Source organism: Mustelus asterias, chromosome 17 (genome assembly GCF_964213995.1).
Source record: "Mustelus asterias chromosome 17, sMusAst1.hap1.1, whole genome shotgun sequence".
Classification (NCBI taxonomy): Eukaryota; Metazoa; Chordata; class Chondrichthyes; order Carcharhiniformes; family Triakidae; genus Mustelus; species Mustelus asterias.
This window is the reverse complement of record NC_135817.1, coordinates 63,370,467-63,387,203: the sequence shown is the minus strand read 5'-3', so window position 1 is coordinate 63,387,203 and position 16,737 is coordinate 63,370,467. Positions and strand designations below refer to the sequence as shown.

The 16,737-nt window shown below is 45.1% G+C and overlaps 1 protein-coding gene across 2 annotated transcripts in view; it reads left to right on the top strand.

Moving 5' to 3' along the window:
- urb1 (URB1 ribosome biogenesis homolog) overlaps positions 1-16,737 on the top strand; it is a 105,474-nt gene that overhangs the window by 75,186 nt on the left and 13,551 nt on the right. For both annotated transcript variants that reach the window (XM_078232825.1, XM_078232826.1), the window contains exons 31-33: positions 1,522-1,682; positions 7,569-7,680; positions 14,222-14,328. In XM_078232825.1, the coding sequence (XP_078088951.1) occupies positions 1,522-1,682; positions 7,569-7,680; positions 14,222-14,328 (380 nt within the window). The remainder of the gene's footprint in view (positions 1-1,521; positions 1,683-7,568; positions 7,681-14,221; positions 14,329-16,737) is intronic.

The following is a 16,737-nucleotide window of genomic DNA, read 5'->3' as shown; positions in this document are numbered from 1 at the left end:
AGATCAAAACAAAATGCAGTCACATGCAAGACAGGCTCAAATCATCAATTTTCTCTCCTGGAGTTCAGAAGCAGCCTTGTCTGTTTTAATGAAAGTCTCTGTTCGCAGAATGAGACCAGTGTATACAGAGTGCGTCATTTCCATTCTGTGGAAAATGAATTAATTTTTGATCTTTAAAGTTTATTTATTAGTCACAAGTAGGCTTACATTAACACTGCAATGAAGTTACTGTGAAAATCCCCTCGTTGTCACACTCCAGTGCCTGTTCGGGTCAATGCACCTAACCAGTATGTCTTTTGGACTGTGGGAGGACCTGGAGGGAACCGACGCAGACACGGGGAGAACATGCAGACTCCGCACGGATAGTGACCCAAGCCTGGAACAATCGCGGCCCTCATCCCCATCCCAGACCACACCGATCTCCAGCCTCTCCCCCCCCCCCCCGAGGCAGAGACCCCAGCCCGCCCCCATCCCAATGCAGAGTGGCAGCGGGAACCCCCACTCCCACCAATCACGCCCTAAGCCCCGCAATAGGCCCCAGCCCCCATATGCCCTGCCCCTTGGCACTGCCCATTAGGCAATGCCAAGGTGCCCCCAGGGCTTGAGAAGTTTGATCCTTGGGTAGTGCTAGGGGTCATGATGTGGAGATTTTTGTGAACAGAATTCCCACTCACCTGAAGAAGGGGCTTAAGGCTCCGAAAGCTTGTGGTTTTGCTACCAAATAAACCTGTTGGACTTTAACCTGGTGTTGTTAAACTTCTTATAGTGCTAGGGGCACAGGTTGGCACTGCCAGGGAGCACATAACCAGGGGGGCACCCCCCCTCCTCCATGCTGCCTGACACCCTGGGGGGCTCCGATTGCCCCCCCCTCCAGCGGGGGGTTGGGCCGCTAACTCCCCGAAAGTGGGGAGCTAGTGAAATCCCCGCTGGAGTGAAACACTCTGGGCTGGGTGGGAGAGACTTAGCGGGTCCAGAGAATTCCGCCCCGGGCCCGCTAGTATCATTTAAATGCTAGCCCCGACGATTTCCAGTGCAGAGCAGACTGCGCCAGAAATCCGACACTGGAAGACACTAGCGGGGCACGAACGCTTGCGGGAACCCCTCCCCCGAGCAATTCTCCGAGCCCGCGCAGCCGGGATGGTAGAATCGCTGCCATAGAGTTTTGATAGAATTTTCCTGGCTGTGCAACTTCTCCATGATAGACAATATGCTCTAGATCCGTGAGCACATGCTCTAGTATCTGCTTTGTAAGTAAGGCTTTCCAAACACTGTCCTTTCAGGGAGAACAGGGAGATCTTTCATTCGTCCAGTTGACATTCTTTCCTTGACCAACACCAAGCAATTGGTCATTTCAGCTCACTGCAGTTTGCGATATGTTGCTATGTGCAAAATGATTGTCACATTTGGCCCAAAAGAAGTGACGGCACTTCAAAAATAATTCTGTGTATGTGAAGCAACATTAAACTTTCCTGTGAAGAGACATCAGATAATTAAAAGCTTTGTTTTCTTTTTCTCTTGCAGAATCTGTGGTGGAGTGCTATAAGTTTGTGGATGTTAATGCTTTGGGATTAACTGTGGCAGCTCTGAGTAGTTATGATCCTAAAGTGAGAGCAGCTGCCTATCACATCCTGGGTAATTACTACACGCATCTAGAAGTTGCCCGTTTTAAGGAAAAGCAGCAGGTAAGTGGAATGCATGGCACACAGTTTACTTCAATCTTAGACTAAGGAATGTCCTTTACAGCTTTGTAGAAGCTACCAAAATGCATCCATCCAATCCAATGAAGTCTGTTTATGAGCTTCCCATACTGTGCGTAATCCATGATGTGTGCTGACCTACTCAGAGAGAAACTAAGGCCGCGATTCTCCCTTCCTGACCCGCTAATTTTTTGGCGGGTCAGGCCAGGAGAACCGCATGTGCGCCGATTCACGGGATTCATGCATGCATTCCCAACATGCACGTATCTCCCAGCAACGGATATCCGACGCAGTCGGGCCCACACTGGAAACCGGCAGTAATTTTAATCTTATTTTAATGTTATTTGAAAGTGATTATCGGGCTAGGGACTGAATTCTCCGGGCCCAATAGCATCTCCCACCCCACCAGTGCCATTTCACTCCAGCGGGGTTTGGAGTAACTCCCCACTTTCGGGGAACTAGCGGGAGACTCCGCTGGAGTGAAGGGGGGCGGGGGGCAATCGGGGCCCCTCCCCCAGGGGGTCGGGCAGCAAGAGGGGTGCTCCCTGGCAGTGCCAGCCTGTGCCCCCTAGCACTGCACAAGGGGTGAAGTGCCCAAGCCCAGGGGGCACCTTGGCACTGCCCACCGGGCATGGGGCAATGCCAAGGGGGAGGGGCTGAGGGGCGATTGGTGGGGATGAGGGTCCCGTTGCCAATCTGCATTGGGAGCCAGTCAGGACTGGAGGGAAGCTAGCAATTGGGGGGGGGGGGATCGTCACTGCTGTGGCTGGATTGCTGGCAGGGGGGGGGGTTGGTGCTGGAGATCAGGGTGCTCCTGGATGGGGGCGGGGCTGACCCGGGAATGCTTGTGGGGGCTGCAATCAGGCTGTGGGGGTTGCTGGGTGGAGGGGGGGGGCAGCACTGCGAGGGTCCTGGCCAGCGTACCAGAGGCTGGTAGATCGGGTCCACTGCGCATCTGCAGAGTTCTGGAGCTGTCAGATTCCGGCGCGAATAGGCCGCCCCCCCCCGGGTTTTAATGATATTCGTTATTGTGACCTCTGCAATGCGTAGAGTGCGGGAGATTCGAGCCTGAACTCCCACTGAAAAAATAATCATGATTTACACCAGTTTTCCCGCGAATTCAGCACTTGCAACTTTTTTGGGAGAATCCCCCCCCCCCCTCTAAATGTTGGAAGTCACCTTGATCTGGCAGTGACTGGTTACACAGTGCCACTCAGTACCAAGAACAAACATGTGATTGAAGTTGTGAATCCTCACTATCGCTTTAGGGTATACACGCTGTTACCAATCATCTGCATCGCTGGCTGCAACTTTTTTCAGTTCTCGACACATCTTGTCATCCTCATTCGTGATGCCTTGTGATGGTTTGACCTGTCATATAGAGTAAAGCAGCAGGACTCGCATGCATGCTGATGTGATAATCTTGTTCCATATTCAAGCACAATTTCCTAAATTAAACTGAGCAAGTATTTTGTGTCTGTCTTCATATTAGGAAGACACAAATTAAATACCAGAAATCTGAGGGTAACCAAGGGGCTAATGAGAGTGAGGAGCTTAAGGTAATTAATATCAGCAGAGAAAAGTATTGGAGAAAATTAAGGGACTAAAAACTTCAATTCTGGTCGCCACACTACCAGAAGGATGTGGTGGAGGCTTTGGAGAGGGTACAGAAAAGATTTACCGGGATGTTGCCTGGTATGGAGGGCATTAGCTATGAGGAGAGGTTGGAGAAACTTGGTTTGTTCTCACTGGAACGACAGAGGTTGAGGGGTGACCTGATAGAAGTCTACAAGATTATGAGAGGCATGGACAGCGTGGATAGTCAGAAGCTTTTTCCCAGGGTGGAAGAGTCAATTATTAGGGGGCACAGGTTTAAGGTGAGAGGGGCAAGGTTTAAAGGAGATGTACGAGGCAGATTTTTTTTTTACACAAGAGAGTAGTGAATGCAAGGAACTCGTTGCCGGGAGGTAGTGGAAGCGGATACAGTGGTGACTTTTAAGGGGCGTCTTGACAAATACATGAATAGGATGGGAATTGAGGGATGTGGTCCCCAGAAGGGTAGGGGGTTTTAGTTAAGTCGGGCAGCGTGCTCGGTGCAGGCTTGGTGGGCCGAAGAGCCTGTTCCTGTGCTGTAATGTTCTTTGATCTTAAAAACTGACAAATCTCTATGATCTCATGGCTTACGTCCTATTCTTCTAAAAGAGATAGCTGCAAAGATAGTAGATGCACTGGTTATGATTCTCCAAAATTTCCTAGAGTCTAGAATATGCCCAGTGGATTGAATGTTAGCAATTATAATATTGCTATTAAAGGAAAGATGGAGAGAGAAAGTAGGGAACTCAGACCCGGTTAGCCTGGTTCCAAGCGGCATTGGATGTGGTGCCTAAACTATCTATCTAGCTATTTATCTATCTATCTAGCTAGCTAGCTATCTAGCTATTTATCTATCTGTCTATCTAGCTATCTATAATATTATCTCTCTTTGCAGCCTCACTGATTGTATTTCTACTTCTCCACAGAGGGAAACTAAATCTTGGAAATCACCTTGATCTGGCAGTGACTGGTTACACAGTACCGCTCAGTACCAAGGACCAACACTTGATTGAAGTTGTGAATCCTCACTACCGCTTTAGGGCATACACGCTGTATCATCAAATCTGTTCCCAATCTGCTTCGCTGGCTGCAGCTTTTATCAGTTCTCAACACATCTTGTCATTCTCATTAATGATACCTTGTGATGGTTTGACCTCTCATTTAGTGTGAAGTAGCAGGACTCGCATGCGTGCCAATGCGATAGTTTTGTTACATATTCAAGCACATTTTTCTAAATTAAACGAAGCAAATATTTTGTGTCTGTCTTCACAGTAGAAGACACAAATTAAATACATATTACATTATCAACAAATGTAAATACATTAGTTTTGGTCTCTTTATAGAAGACATAAATCTAGATTGTAAATAGCTGAAGCCTCAACACTGATCCTTGTCGCACTTTGCTAGTTACAGCTTTCCAACATTAAAATGTCCAGTTAATGCTTACTGTCTTCTTCCTGTGCATAAATCAATCCTCCCTTCATGCTATTGTATTACCCCAAACTCACAAGTGCTCTTGCTTATTAACCTTTAGTGTGGTCCCATGGAAATCCAGGCATAGTACATCTACTGGTCCTCCTTTATCTAACCCAAAAGTTACACCTTCAAAAGAACTTGAATAAAGTTGTCAAACACAACTTCCCTTTTGATAAAAGCATGTTGATCACATTATGAATTTCAAAGTGAATTGTTAGACTTCCTTAATAGTACATTACAGCATTTTCTTGACAACTGAATCAGAGCCTGCACCGGCTCTCTGAATGAGCAAATCACTTAGTACTACTCTCCTACCTTCTCTCCGTATTCCTTTATGCCTCCTGGCAATTGATCCCTTAGCTAAAACTGGTCCTCCCTGTCTACTCCATCTCGGCCCCTCATAATTTTGTAAACTTCAATTCAGCCTCCTCTGTTCTAAGGAAAACAAACCTAGCCCATCCAAACTTTCCACATGACTGCAATTTTCAAACCCTGACAACATTCTTGTAAATCTAAACTCTGTTTCTCCTCAGAGGCTGCCTAACCTGCTGAATAGTTTCAGTATTTCTGTTTTCCTTTTGGATTTCCAGCATCCACAAAATTTTGGTTTTCTACTTGAAAGTGAAAATTAATATTGAGATAACAACATAGGAATTGTGAGAAGCCTCACAACACCAGGTTAAAGTCCAACAGGTTTATCTGGAATCACGAGCTTTCGGAGTGCTGCTCCCTCATCAGGTAGGTAGAGAGATGGTCACAAACACGGCATGTGTAGACAGCGACGCAATTGCAAGATAATCTTTGTTCAAAATCAGGCGAGTAATTGGCGGGGGAGGTTAGACATTTATTATCAAAATGCCTTCCCTGTGTGGCCCCTTAGTGATCACATACCTTCCCCACTTATCCTTCACAGTTCTCCAGTCTAAAAGGCACATTCTTATGAATTAAAACCGCAACCCCTCGGCTGGTAGTCAAGAATGGGTCAAAAATCACCTGCCTCACTTCAATTTCAGGCGTTCCTCGTCATGGAACCATGGAAACCCTCCAGTGTAGGAGGAGGCCATTTGGCCCATCGAGTCTACATCAACTCTCTGAAAAAATCTTACCCACATCCAATCCTCCTGCCCTATCTCTGTGGCTCTCTGCATTTACCATGTCTACTTCACCTGATTTACACATCGTGGAACATTGGGGGGGCAATTTAGCATGGCCACTCCACTTAACCTGCACATCTATTATAGAAAGGATATTATTAAACTAGAAAGAGTGCAGAAAAGATTTACTAGGATGCTAGTGGGACTTGATGGTTTGGGTTATAAGGAGAGGCCTCATAGACTGGGACTTTTTTCTCTGGAGCATAGGAAGCTTAAGAGTGATCTTATAGAGGTCTATAAAATAATGAGGGGCATAAATCAGCTAGAGAGTCAATATATTTTCGCAAAGGTATGGGAGTCTAAAACTGGAGAGCATAGGTTTAGGGAGAGATACAAAAGGGTCCAGAGGGGAAAATATTTCACACACAGGGTGATGAGTGTCTGGAATGAGCTGCCTGAGGTAGTAGTAGAGACGGGTTCAATTTTATCTTTTAAGAAGCATTTAGACAGTTACATGGGTAAGATTGGTATAGAGGAATATGGGCCAAATGTGTGCGAGTTGGATTGATTGACCATGACACATTGTCCCTTAATGTCAGGGGGATTAGGAGGATGGCTGTATGGGGTTGCAGGGATGGGACAGGACTTGTGTGGGATTGTTGTTGATGAAGGCTCAATGGGCCAAGTGGCCTTCTCCTGCACTGTAGATTCTATGATTCTGTGAAACGCAGGCAATTGGGACTAGCTTAGTGATAAAAACTGGGCGGCATGGACAAGTTGGGCCAAAGGGCCTGTTTCCATGCTGTAAACCTCTATGACTCTAATGGTTGGAATGAGAGTCTTTACAGATAATCAAGTCTTTACAGGTACAGACAGTGGAGAGAGGGATAATTGCAGGATAATCTACCTGGTGGTAGCGCATTGTTTGCTGGCAGTGAGATTCTCTGGTCCCACCGATGTCAATAGAAATTCCCATTGACGCCACCCCATGCTGGCGGGAAAGCCGTGGGCGGGAGCGCACTGCCTGCAAGACCGGAGAATCCCGCCGACGTCTCAAATTACTCATATATATGTATTCCAAAATGTTATTCTCTGAAAGGAATCTTAATTTGAATTGATCAATGCTAACTGCATCTGGCTGTCTTCCAACAAGTCTGTTCCATTGATAGACAACTTGCTCATGGAAATTCTGTTAACTTTGAATTTATCCCCGTCAAGTACTTTCTATGTCTCCTCGTTCTGCGGTTCTGGACAAGGTGGACTGGTTTGCTATTGCCTGCAATATCTAGTATCTTGAGAAATCCTCTGAAATGCTATCGTATCACATCTCCACCCACCTTTTGCTTTCCAATGCAAACATACCCAGTTTCGATAACCACTGCTCATAATCCAATCCCACCAGCCTTTCAATCTTTTTAGTTGCTCTTTTATGTATTCTTTCAATAGATGTGATGTCCTTTTAATACTATGATGATCAGAATTGTACACATTGTTCTAAGTTGTGTCACAGTGGTGATTTATAAAGTGGCAAGATGACCTTTCAGTTTCAGTGCCCGATATCGTTCTTTTTCCATCCGCATTACTTTCTTCCTATTTAAGTCACTGGACTCGCAAACCTACATTCAACCAAGCACGAGTACCTATTCCCCATTTTAACGTTATCCAGATTCTAATGATGTGTTACTTCCCTTTTCTTTCTGTTGTCTAGCTGCTGTATCTATTGGATGTGGTGAAAAATGGCATCCGACAACCTAACATCAGGTTCACTTTTTGCTTGGCACTTTACATTGCTAAAGTTGCTCAACAGATGCTTAAACCAGGTTTGTGAAAATAGTGCTTTCAACTTGTATCCATTTTAAGGCTGAAAATGATTGATCCATGTGGGTTAACGTTGCTCATCCCTAGTTGCCTTTGAGAAGGTGGTGGTGAGCTGCCAGAAGGTGATGGTAATCATCTTTCGGATTACTACTCTGTGCCCAGTTATTTTGCAAAATTTCTTTGACTTTCCAAATCTGGCAAAGCGAGATCCAGGCAGCCCAGCTGTCTCCTGCTGTAAATCAGAAAAGTTTAAAGGTCTGATTCAAATTAATGAGGTGGGGGAGGCGGACTCTGTGGGTGTGAGGGGAGTGGGGGTGGTTGGAACTTCGGGGAGGGGTTGGTCAGACATTGGTGAGAGTTTTGGGGGCATCTGACCTCAGAGAAATATTGTGGAGGAGGATAGTTGGTGTGGTGTTTGTGTGGAGGGATGTGGGTAGTTGATGTGGCTTTTGCTACCAAATACGCCTGTTGGACTTTAACCTGGTGTTGTTAAACTTCTTACGGTAGTTGATAGTGCCAGAGGACAGGTCTGCATCTTTACAATAGTTACCCAGATGTTACAAGAGTTTTAATTTTTCTACCTTTTTCTGGGTAATTCTTTTTGTAATTTAAATCGGATTTTCGGATGATTCCCAGCACAGGACGAGTGCCCAGAGGAAGTTTGCACTTCTGGGTAGTTGCCGTGCAAGCCTTTATCTTTGAAGTTCCGAGAAGAGTTCCCTCGCACATCTTTGGGATACCCACCCCCCATCCAACACTGGGGAGCTTGGAGGTTACTGCCCATAAACTCTGTCTCACTCCCTCTGCGGATGCTGCCAGACCTGCTGAGTTTTCCCAGCGCTTTCTGTTTTTATCTCAGACCTGCAGTATTTTGCTTTTATTTGAGTTGCACAAGAGTCCACTTAGGTGGGCATGGAATATTTATGGAGTTATGTTAATGTTTGTTTCAATGAATCAAATACTTTATTTGAGCTCCTCATTCTCCTAGTTTGGTACGTGGTTGTAGCCCATTCAAGTCAGCAGCCTTTAGGTCAGTGGGTCCCAATCTTTTATATGTCATGTCACACCTTTACGCAGTATACAAAAAATTGAGGCATACCTCCTATTTTCTCTGTCTTCTTCCCTTCCTGGAAACTTTGTTTTGAACTTCTCCCTGTCCTCTCATCTGTTTTGTTTTTTTTAACCTCTGTCTCTCTTGCTTCTCCCAGGGTTTTTGCCCCCTTTTTGAGTTTTCACTCTTGGTTCAGGCACATGAGGCCTCTGTCTTCAGCTCCAAGGAGGAGCCCAGATTGGTCATGGGCACGGGCCTGACCCACATAAAAAATCTAAACCACACATGCGCTGGCTGGGAAAAAGCTGCACGTGTGCTGGAGGCCCAAGATTCATCGGGTCTTGGACATGCCAACCACAGAGCTGAAGACAAAGGTTAGTTTTAGTTTAATTACATGAACTTTGACTCACTTTGAATAATTTTCACGGCGCACTTGGAGGGGTTCTTCATGGCACACCAGTTGGGAACCACTGCTTTAGGTGAATAGTATGATCAGGCTTTATGAGGGGAAAAGGATTCGACTGGTGGTTGGATCACTGACTGTTGAAATGCGTTGTATTTTGTGAGGGACCCGGAATCTCTGATGGCACTGTCAGAGTTTTCACACATTCAGATTTGAAGTGTGATTGGCGAGGTCTTTGCCGGTGTCTCTAGCAGCCAGGTCAGTAGTGCATAACATGACACATAATGTGAACTATTAAAATGTTAGAAAATAATAAATTTGCTTTCTGTCTTTTGAACTTAACATGAATGATTAAGATCACTGTGGCATTTTGATTTATGGTGGCTGAATCAGGAAGCTGAATGTTAGTGGCTAAAAGAGGCTTCACATGATTTGCAAATAATTTTGCTTAAATGTGGTTGGCAGATGTTGGAACAAAGCCCATTGCCTGAAGAAAAACTATTTGTGTAGCAGCATATGCAATACGGTCTTTATTTTTTTTGTCCACAGTGGCTAAATTCAGCAAAACGTAAGACTGTTTACTCAGGCAGATTAATCTCTGCTGAGTGAGTTTTCCATGTGTTATACCAAACTTTGTTCCATTCCAAAAAACCAGTTGGTGAAGGAATGCACTGGAGTCCAGCTTTGCGCACTTCCATATTTAGTTAGAGTTATACACTATGCACACAACACCTTTGTTCAAGAAAGAAAAGAGATAGAAAGCAGGAATCTGTAGACCGGTTGGCCTAACATCTGTCATGGGGAAATAACTCGAATCCATTTTAAAAAGGTTATAGCAGGATACTTAGAAAATCGTAATGGGGTCTTGAGAGCAGAGGTGGGACCTTGCAGAGTTAGCATGGTGATTGTGTGTTTAAGTTCATTGAGGAAATAACAAGCAGCGTCAGTAAAGGCCGAACCTATAGATGAGGTGTGCTTAGATTTTCAAAAGGCAGTTGATAAGGTGTTAGATCAAAGCTTGCTCCATAAAATAAGAGCTCATATTGGAAGGGATAACATGTTAGCATGGATTGGGAATTGGTTAGGTAACAGGAAGCCGAGAATAGGGATGAAAAGATTATTTTCAGGTTGGCAAGCTGTAACTAGTGGAGTGCCACAGGCCTTGAAAAATGATGATCCATATCAATGACTTGGTGTGGAATTCTCTTCCTCGGAGAGCGGTGGAGCCTGGATTATTGAATTTATTCAAGGCTGAGTTGGACAGGTTTCTGATGGACAACAGAGCCATGTGGGGCAGACAGGAAAGTGGAGTTGAAACCACAATCAGGCGAGCATAATCTTGTTGAATGGCAGGGCAGGCTTGAAGATTGAAAGCTTCCTGATCCCATGTACAGGCTTAGACCTCCGAACCCAATAACCACGATTTTTAATTTGTGTCTATTTATAGGGACTCAAGTGACTGCCCAGCTAAGTCCCTCACCTGCATATAATTAAACATAATTAATATAAAATTATCATGCATGACAAATTTTTATTTCACAGGATGTGACCCTGCCTAGGTCACCATTTATTGCTCATCCCTAATTGTCCCTGAAAAGGCGGTGGTGAGCCACTTCCTTGAACCACTGCAGTCCGTGTAATGTCGGTATACTCACAGGGCTGCTAGGTGGCAATGGGGGGCATGGTAGCACAGTGGTTAGCACTGCTGCCTCACAGCGCCAGGGACCCGGGTTCAATTCCCAGCTTGGGTCACTGTCTGTGTGGAGTCTGTACGTTCTCCCCGTGTCTGCGTGGGTTTCCTCCGGGTGCTCCGGTTTCTTCCCACAGTCTGAAAGACGTGCTGGTTAGGTGCTTTGGCCATACTAAATTCTCCCGCAGTGTACCCGAACAGGCGCCGGAGTGTGGTGATTAGGGGATTTTCACAGTAACTTCATTGCAGTGTTAATGTAAGCCTACTTGTGAGATTAATAAACTTAAACTTAGGAAGCAAGTTCCTGGACTATGACACAGTGACAGAGAATGAACAGCGATATAGTTCCAAGTCAGGATGGTGCTGTGCTCGGAGGAGAGCCTGCAGATGATGACATTCCCGTGTATCTGCCTGTGCTTGTCCTAGGTGGTAACGGTCACAGGTTTGGAAGGTACTGTCAAAGAAGTCTTGGTGTTTTGCTGCAGTTCATCTTATCAGTGGTGTAAATGCCACTGTGTAGATGTCACTGTGTGTCAGTGGTGGAGGGGTGGAATATTGAAGATGGTAGATAGGATGCTATTCAAGCAGGCCTCTCTTTCCTGGATGGTGTCGAGCTTCTTGAGTGGTGTTGGAGCCACACTCATCCAGACAAATGGAGAGTATTCCATCACTTTTACCTTGTAGATACTGGCCAGGCCTTTGGGAGCCAGGAGGTGAGTTAATCACTGCGGAATTTCCAGACTTTGACCTGCTCTTGTAGCCACAGTACTTATATGGCACAATTTAGGTTTTGGTCAATGGTAACCCGCAGGATGATGATAGTGGGGGATTCAGCGATGGTAATGCCATTGAATGTCATGGGGAGATGGTTGGATTGTCTCTCGTCTCAAGTACCATTGCCTGGTACTTTTGTTCCATTTGCTGTTCCATCTGATGGAAGCTTTTAGGGACTGATGAGATCGTAAGAAGATATGGATCAGAAAGCCCATGTCGTCTATCAAGTCTGTTCCTTCAACAGCTTATGTATATTTTGCAATGTCAAAGGGTTCTCTTTTGACCTCAAGTATCTATAGATAAAATTCTGAACCCTTTTCCTGGCCTGAAGATAGTGGAATAATAATGTTACATTAGCAATCTAATATCAGCAATGTTTGAACTTTATCAATTGCATTTTATGGATAAGCTTTCCTGCTTTCAATGAAGCTGGCTTACCACCATATTCCATTGAGTATTTGTTCCTCTATGTCTATACATGCATATCAACTCCATGGCTTCCATATTCAAGCCACCTTCTTCCATTCACTAAATTTGGTAGGAATCTGTCTCACATTTCTTCTACTTTGGAAGGGTGGGGGGTATTTCTGATCAGTAAGTTTACAACCTCTCTATTTCAAGCTCGTGTTAATTAATTCTGTGGTGGCAGTATTAGTTTCAGGAACCTGCTGGCATCATAGAATCCTACAGCACAGAAGGTGTTCATTCAGACAGTTGTCCCTTCAGACAGTTGTCCCAGTGCCGGAGTTTTGAAAGAGTTGTTCATTTTAGCCCTCTTTCCCCCATAGCACCCTTCTAACATTTATCCAATTCCCCTTTGAAAATTATTATTGACTCTGCTTCCACCATTTCAGTGCATTCCTTGTGACTCACTGCATGAAAAAATATCATAGAATCCCTACAGTGCAAAAGGAGGCAATTCAGCTCAGCGAGTCTGCGCTGACAGCAATCCCACCCAGGTCCTATCCTCGTAAACCCCACGTATTTACCCTGCTAGTCCCTCTGACAGTAAGGTTCAATTTAGCATGTCCAATCAACCTAACCCGCACATCTTTGGACTATGGGAGGAACCCACAGCACCGGAGGAAACCCACCCGGAGGAAATCCACGCAGACACTGGGAGAATGTTCAAATTTCACACAGTCACCCGAGGCCAGAACTAAACCCAGATGCTTGGCGCTGTGAGGCAGCAGTAGTAACCACTGTGCCAGCATGCCGCCTTTTCCAGATTTCCCCACCCTCTCCCCAGCCTTTTGCCAATTATCTTAAACCTTTGTCCTCTGGTTACCAATCCTCCCAACAATGAGCCAGTTTCCACCTATGTACCCTGTCAAAACACACCAAAATTTTGAATACCTCTGTTCAATCTCCCCTTCGTCCTCCCTCATGTAATAGAAAAAAACACAGCTTCTCTCATCTCTCCACAGAAAGTTCCTCATTCCTGTTTCCATTCTGGTAAAATGGTATTTCTGAATCATCTGTGAGTCACCTGTCATTAATCATATTTGTTCCAATACCATTTATAATTTTGTACTATGGAATTTGTTTGAAATTAAATCAGCTTTCAAATTTTAACACAGTTGTATGGATAAATCTCTGAAGATTTCGATAGTTAATTTTCTGATCTAGGTACTTGAATATTCATTAAGTTCCAGACAGGGAAAGAAGATTACTTTTGTTTACAGAAGTCAAAAGCTGAAATGGCATGTGAACTGGAAAATAGAATGCATGGAAATATTAATAGCTGAGATGTGCTTATTGAAGTGTGCCAAGATTTATGGCTCCAGGTAGAAGTCCAACAGACCATAGTGAGAACTGGAACGAATCCCTCAATAGCAATCGTCATACACTTATGATGCTAAATAATGTACAACAAAAAGAATGTCCATTTAAAATTTCTCTTTATTCTTCCAAATTACCAGAAATGGAACAAAAATCTGAATTTAGGGGACATTTGAGTCATTTATATGTCGATTTAATAGCTCTTAAGCCACATTTTAAGACAAAAATTCCTGATAAGGTGGAATTATAAACTATTCATATAACATAATGAATACCTAGCACAAGGAGCATTTTGACAATTTATAGTCATAGCTAGGTCCTGCAGTCAGGGTCCAGTACCCAGGTAAAGCATTGTTCCACAGATAGATGTGTAAATGAGTCAAGTTACCAATGTTAGTTTGCCTCTGTGTTTTGAGATCAAAAGTGGAAGTCAGCAATGCGTAACGGCAGTTTAATCAGGTCGGTGTAAACCATTGTACAGCGCTTCACTAATCACCTATAGTGAGCCCTTGACTCTTCACTAAGTTTAAACATTTTTAAAAGTTTACATACAGTAAAAGAGACACTTCTGTTTACTCTGTTTATTTGATTTGAAAACAAATTTGTTAAGGCAAGCTTAAATGCTAAAAAACAAAGCAAGGAAAGGTTTGAAACTTAGACAAAGAAACGTTATTATTGACAAAAGAGTGATCGGTTTGTAATTGAAAGGCAAAAATGAAAGCAACAATCAAATCTAAATGAAAATACCAAGAGTTATGTTTGAAAGCAAACCTTTGAAAGTATAATGTTGGTTTTCTTTGTTAAAATAAATTCTAAAAAATTATTTTTCCCATTTCCTTGAAGAGGAACACATGTACGTGAAGATTAATAGGTTCCTCCTGGCACATCAGTATTTGGATTTGAAGAAAGTGCCTGGGTTTTTCAAGTTGTTCTACGGCTTTGACATGGAGGTAAAGTTGTTTTCCTTTTTAATTATGTTCTGCTGTTTTCTAGGTAATTGAAAGTCAATGTAAATGTCAAATATGACAGAAGAAAATAACTGTTCCATCAATAACCAAAGGCATTATGTGGCCTGGTGCTGAGTCACACAGAGCAACAAAGTCTCGTTAATTCAATTCCTCATCTGTAGTATTGGTCAGTCTTTGTGTGTGTGTGCGCACATGTTTAAAGTTTAGTTATTAGTGTCACAAGTAGGCTTACATTAACACTGCAATGAAGTTACCGTGAAAATCCCCTAGTCGCTACACTCCGACGCCAGTGTTCGGGTACACTGAGGGAGAATTTAGCACGGCCAATGCACCTAACCAGCACATATAGTGAGGATTTGAATATAGGGATAGGGATGTTTGGCTGCAATTGTATAGGGTGTTGGTTGGGCCACACCTGGACTATTGTGTGCAGTTTTGGCGTCCTTATCGGAGGAAGGATATCCTTCCTATAGAGGGAATACAACGAAAATTTACCAGACTGATTCCTGGGATGATGTATGTCATATGAGGAGAGACTAAATAGGTTAGGATTATATTCACTGGTGTTTAGTAGAGTGAGAGGGGATCTCAGGGAAATGTATACAATTCTGACAGGGTTAGACAAGGTGGATTCAGAAACAATGGGCCAGATTCTCCCAAAAGTGCTAAATTGACGAGAAAACTGGTGTAAATCACATCTGTTTTTCAGTGGGAGTTCAGGCCTGAATCTCCCACAACCTGTGTAATGCACACATCACAATCGTGAATCTCATTTAAAGTTCGGGGGCGGGGCCTATTCACGCCAGAGTCTAACAGCTCTGGAACTCTGCACATGCGCAGTACTCCGATCTGTCAGACTCCTGTTTGCTGGGACCCCCACAGTGCTGCCACCCTAAGCCCCCCCACAGCCTGATCACAGCCCCCAGGAGCATTCTGGGCCAGCCCTGATCACACACCCCACCACCCCAGCAGTGGCGATTTTCCCCCCATCCCCCCCCAAACACACACACACACCACCTCCCCCCCCTCCGGGGGGCAAATGCCCCCCCACCCCACCCCATCGCTGGCCTCCCTCCAGCCCTGACTGATCCCAATGCAGAGTGGCAGCAGGACCCCCCACCAATCACCCCCTTGGCCCTGCCCACAATAGGCCCCAAGGCCCTGTCCCCTTGGCACTGCCTGATGTCCAATTGGCGGGGGGTGGTGGGTGCCTCCTGGGCCTGGGCACTTTGCCTCTTGGGCAGTGCTAAGGGCCATAGGTTGGCACTGCCAGGGTGCCCATGCCCAGGGGCACCACCCATCTACCCCCGCCCCGCCGCCCAACCCCCTGGGAACCCTGATTGCTCCCCCCCTTCACTCTGGCAGGGTCTCTTGCTAGTTCCCCACAAGTGGGGAACTACTCTAAACCCCGCTGGAGTGAAATACTCCTGACGGGGTGGGAGATGCTATTGGGCCCGGAGAAATCCTTGCCGGGCCTGATAATGAGATTTAAAATACAGTAAAAACAGATTTAAATCACTTACCTCTCTTCCTGACAGTTTCCAGCGTGGTCCCGACTGCGACTGTTCTCTGGTTGTGGGAAACGCACATGCGTCGGGAACACATGCGCGAATCCCATAAAATGGCCTACACGCGATTTTCCCAACCTGACAAGCCAAAAAGTGTGCGTGTCGGAACAGGAGAATCGGGCCAATGGTGGGGGAGTTCAGAATTATGAGTCATAGTTTGAGGATAAGGGGTAAACCTTTAAGAACTGAGTTGAGAAATCTCTTCATCCAGAGGCAGGTGAATGTGTGGAATTCACTACCACCGAATATTGTTGAGGCCAAAATGTTGTCTGATTTCAAGAAGAAATTAGATTTACCTCTTGGGACTAAATGGATCAAGAGATATGGGGGGATGGGAAAGGATCAAATCAGCCATGATCATAATGAATGGCAGGAGCAGACTCGAAGGGCCGAATGGCCTACTCCTGCTTCTAGTTTCTATCTTTCAGACTGTGGGACTGTGCGTGCGTGTGCCCTGATTTAAGGCAAGAAAAATCTTGGGCAGTGTTTCCATTCCTGTTCACAATCCATCTGGAAGCACACATGTCATTCATCTGCCAGAATTTATTATAGAGCCATAGAGGTTTACAGCATGGAAACAGGCCCTTCGGCCCAACTTGTCCATGCTGCCCTTTTTTTAACCCCTAAGCTAGTCCCAATTGCCCGCGTTTGGCCCATATCCCACTGTACCCATCTTACCCATGTAACTGTCTAAGCACATTTTAAAAGAAAACTGTACCCGCCTCTACTACTACCTCTAGCAGCTTGTTCCAGGCACTCACCACCCTCTGTGTGAAAAAAGTGCCCCTCTGGGCCCTTTTGTATCCCTCCCCTCACACCCTAA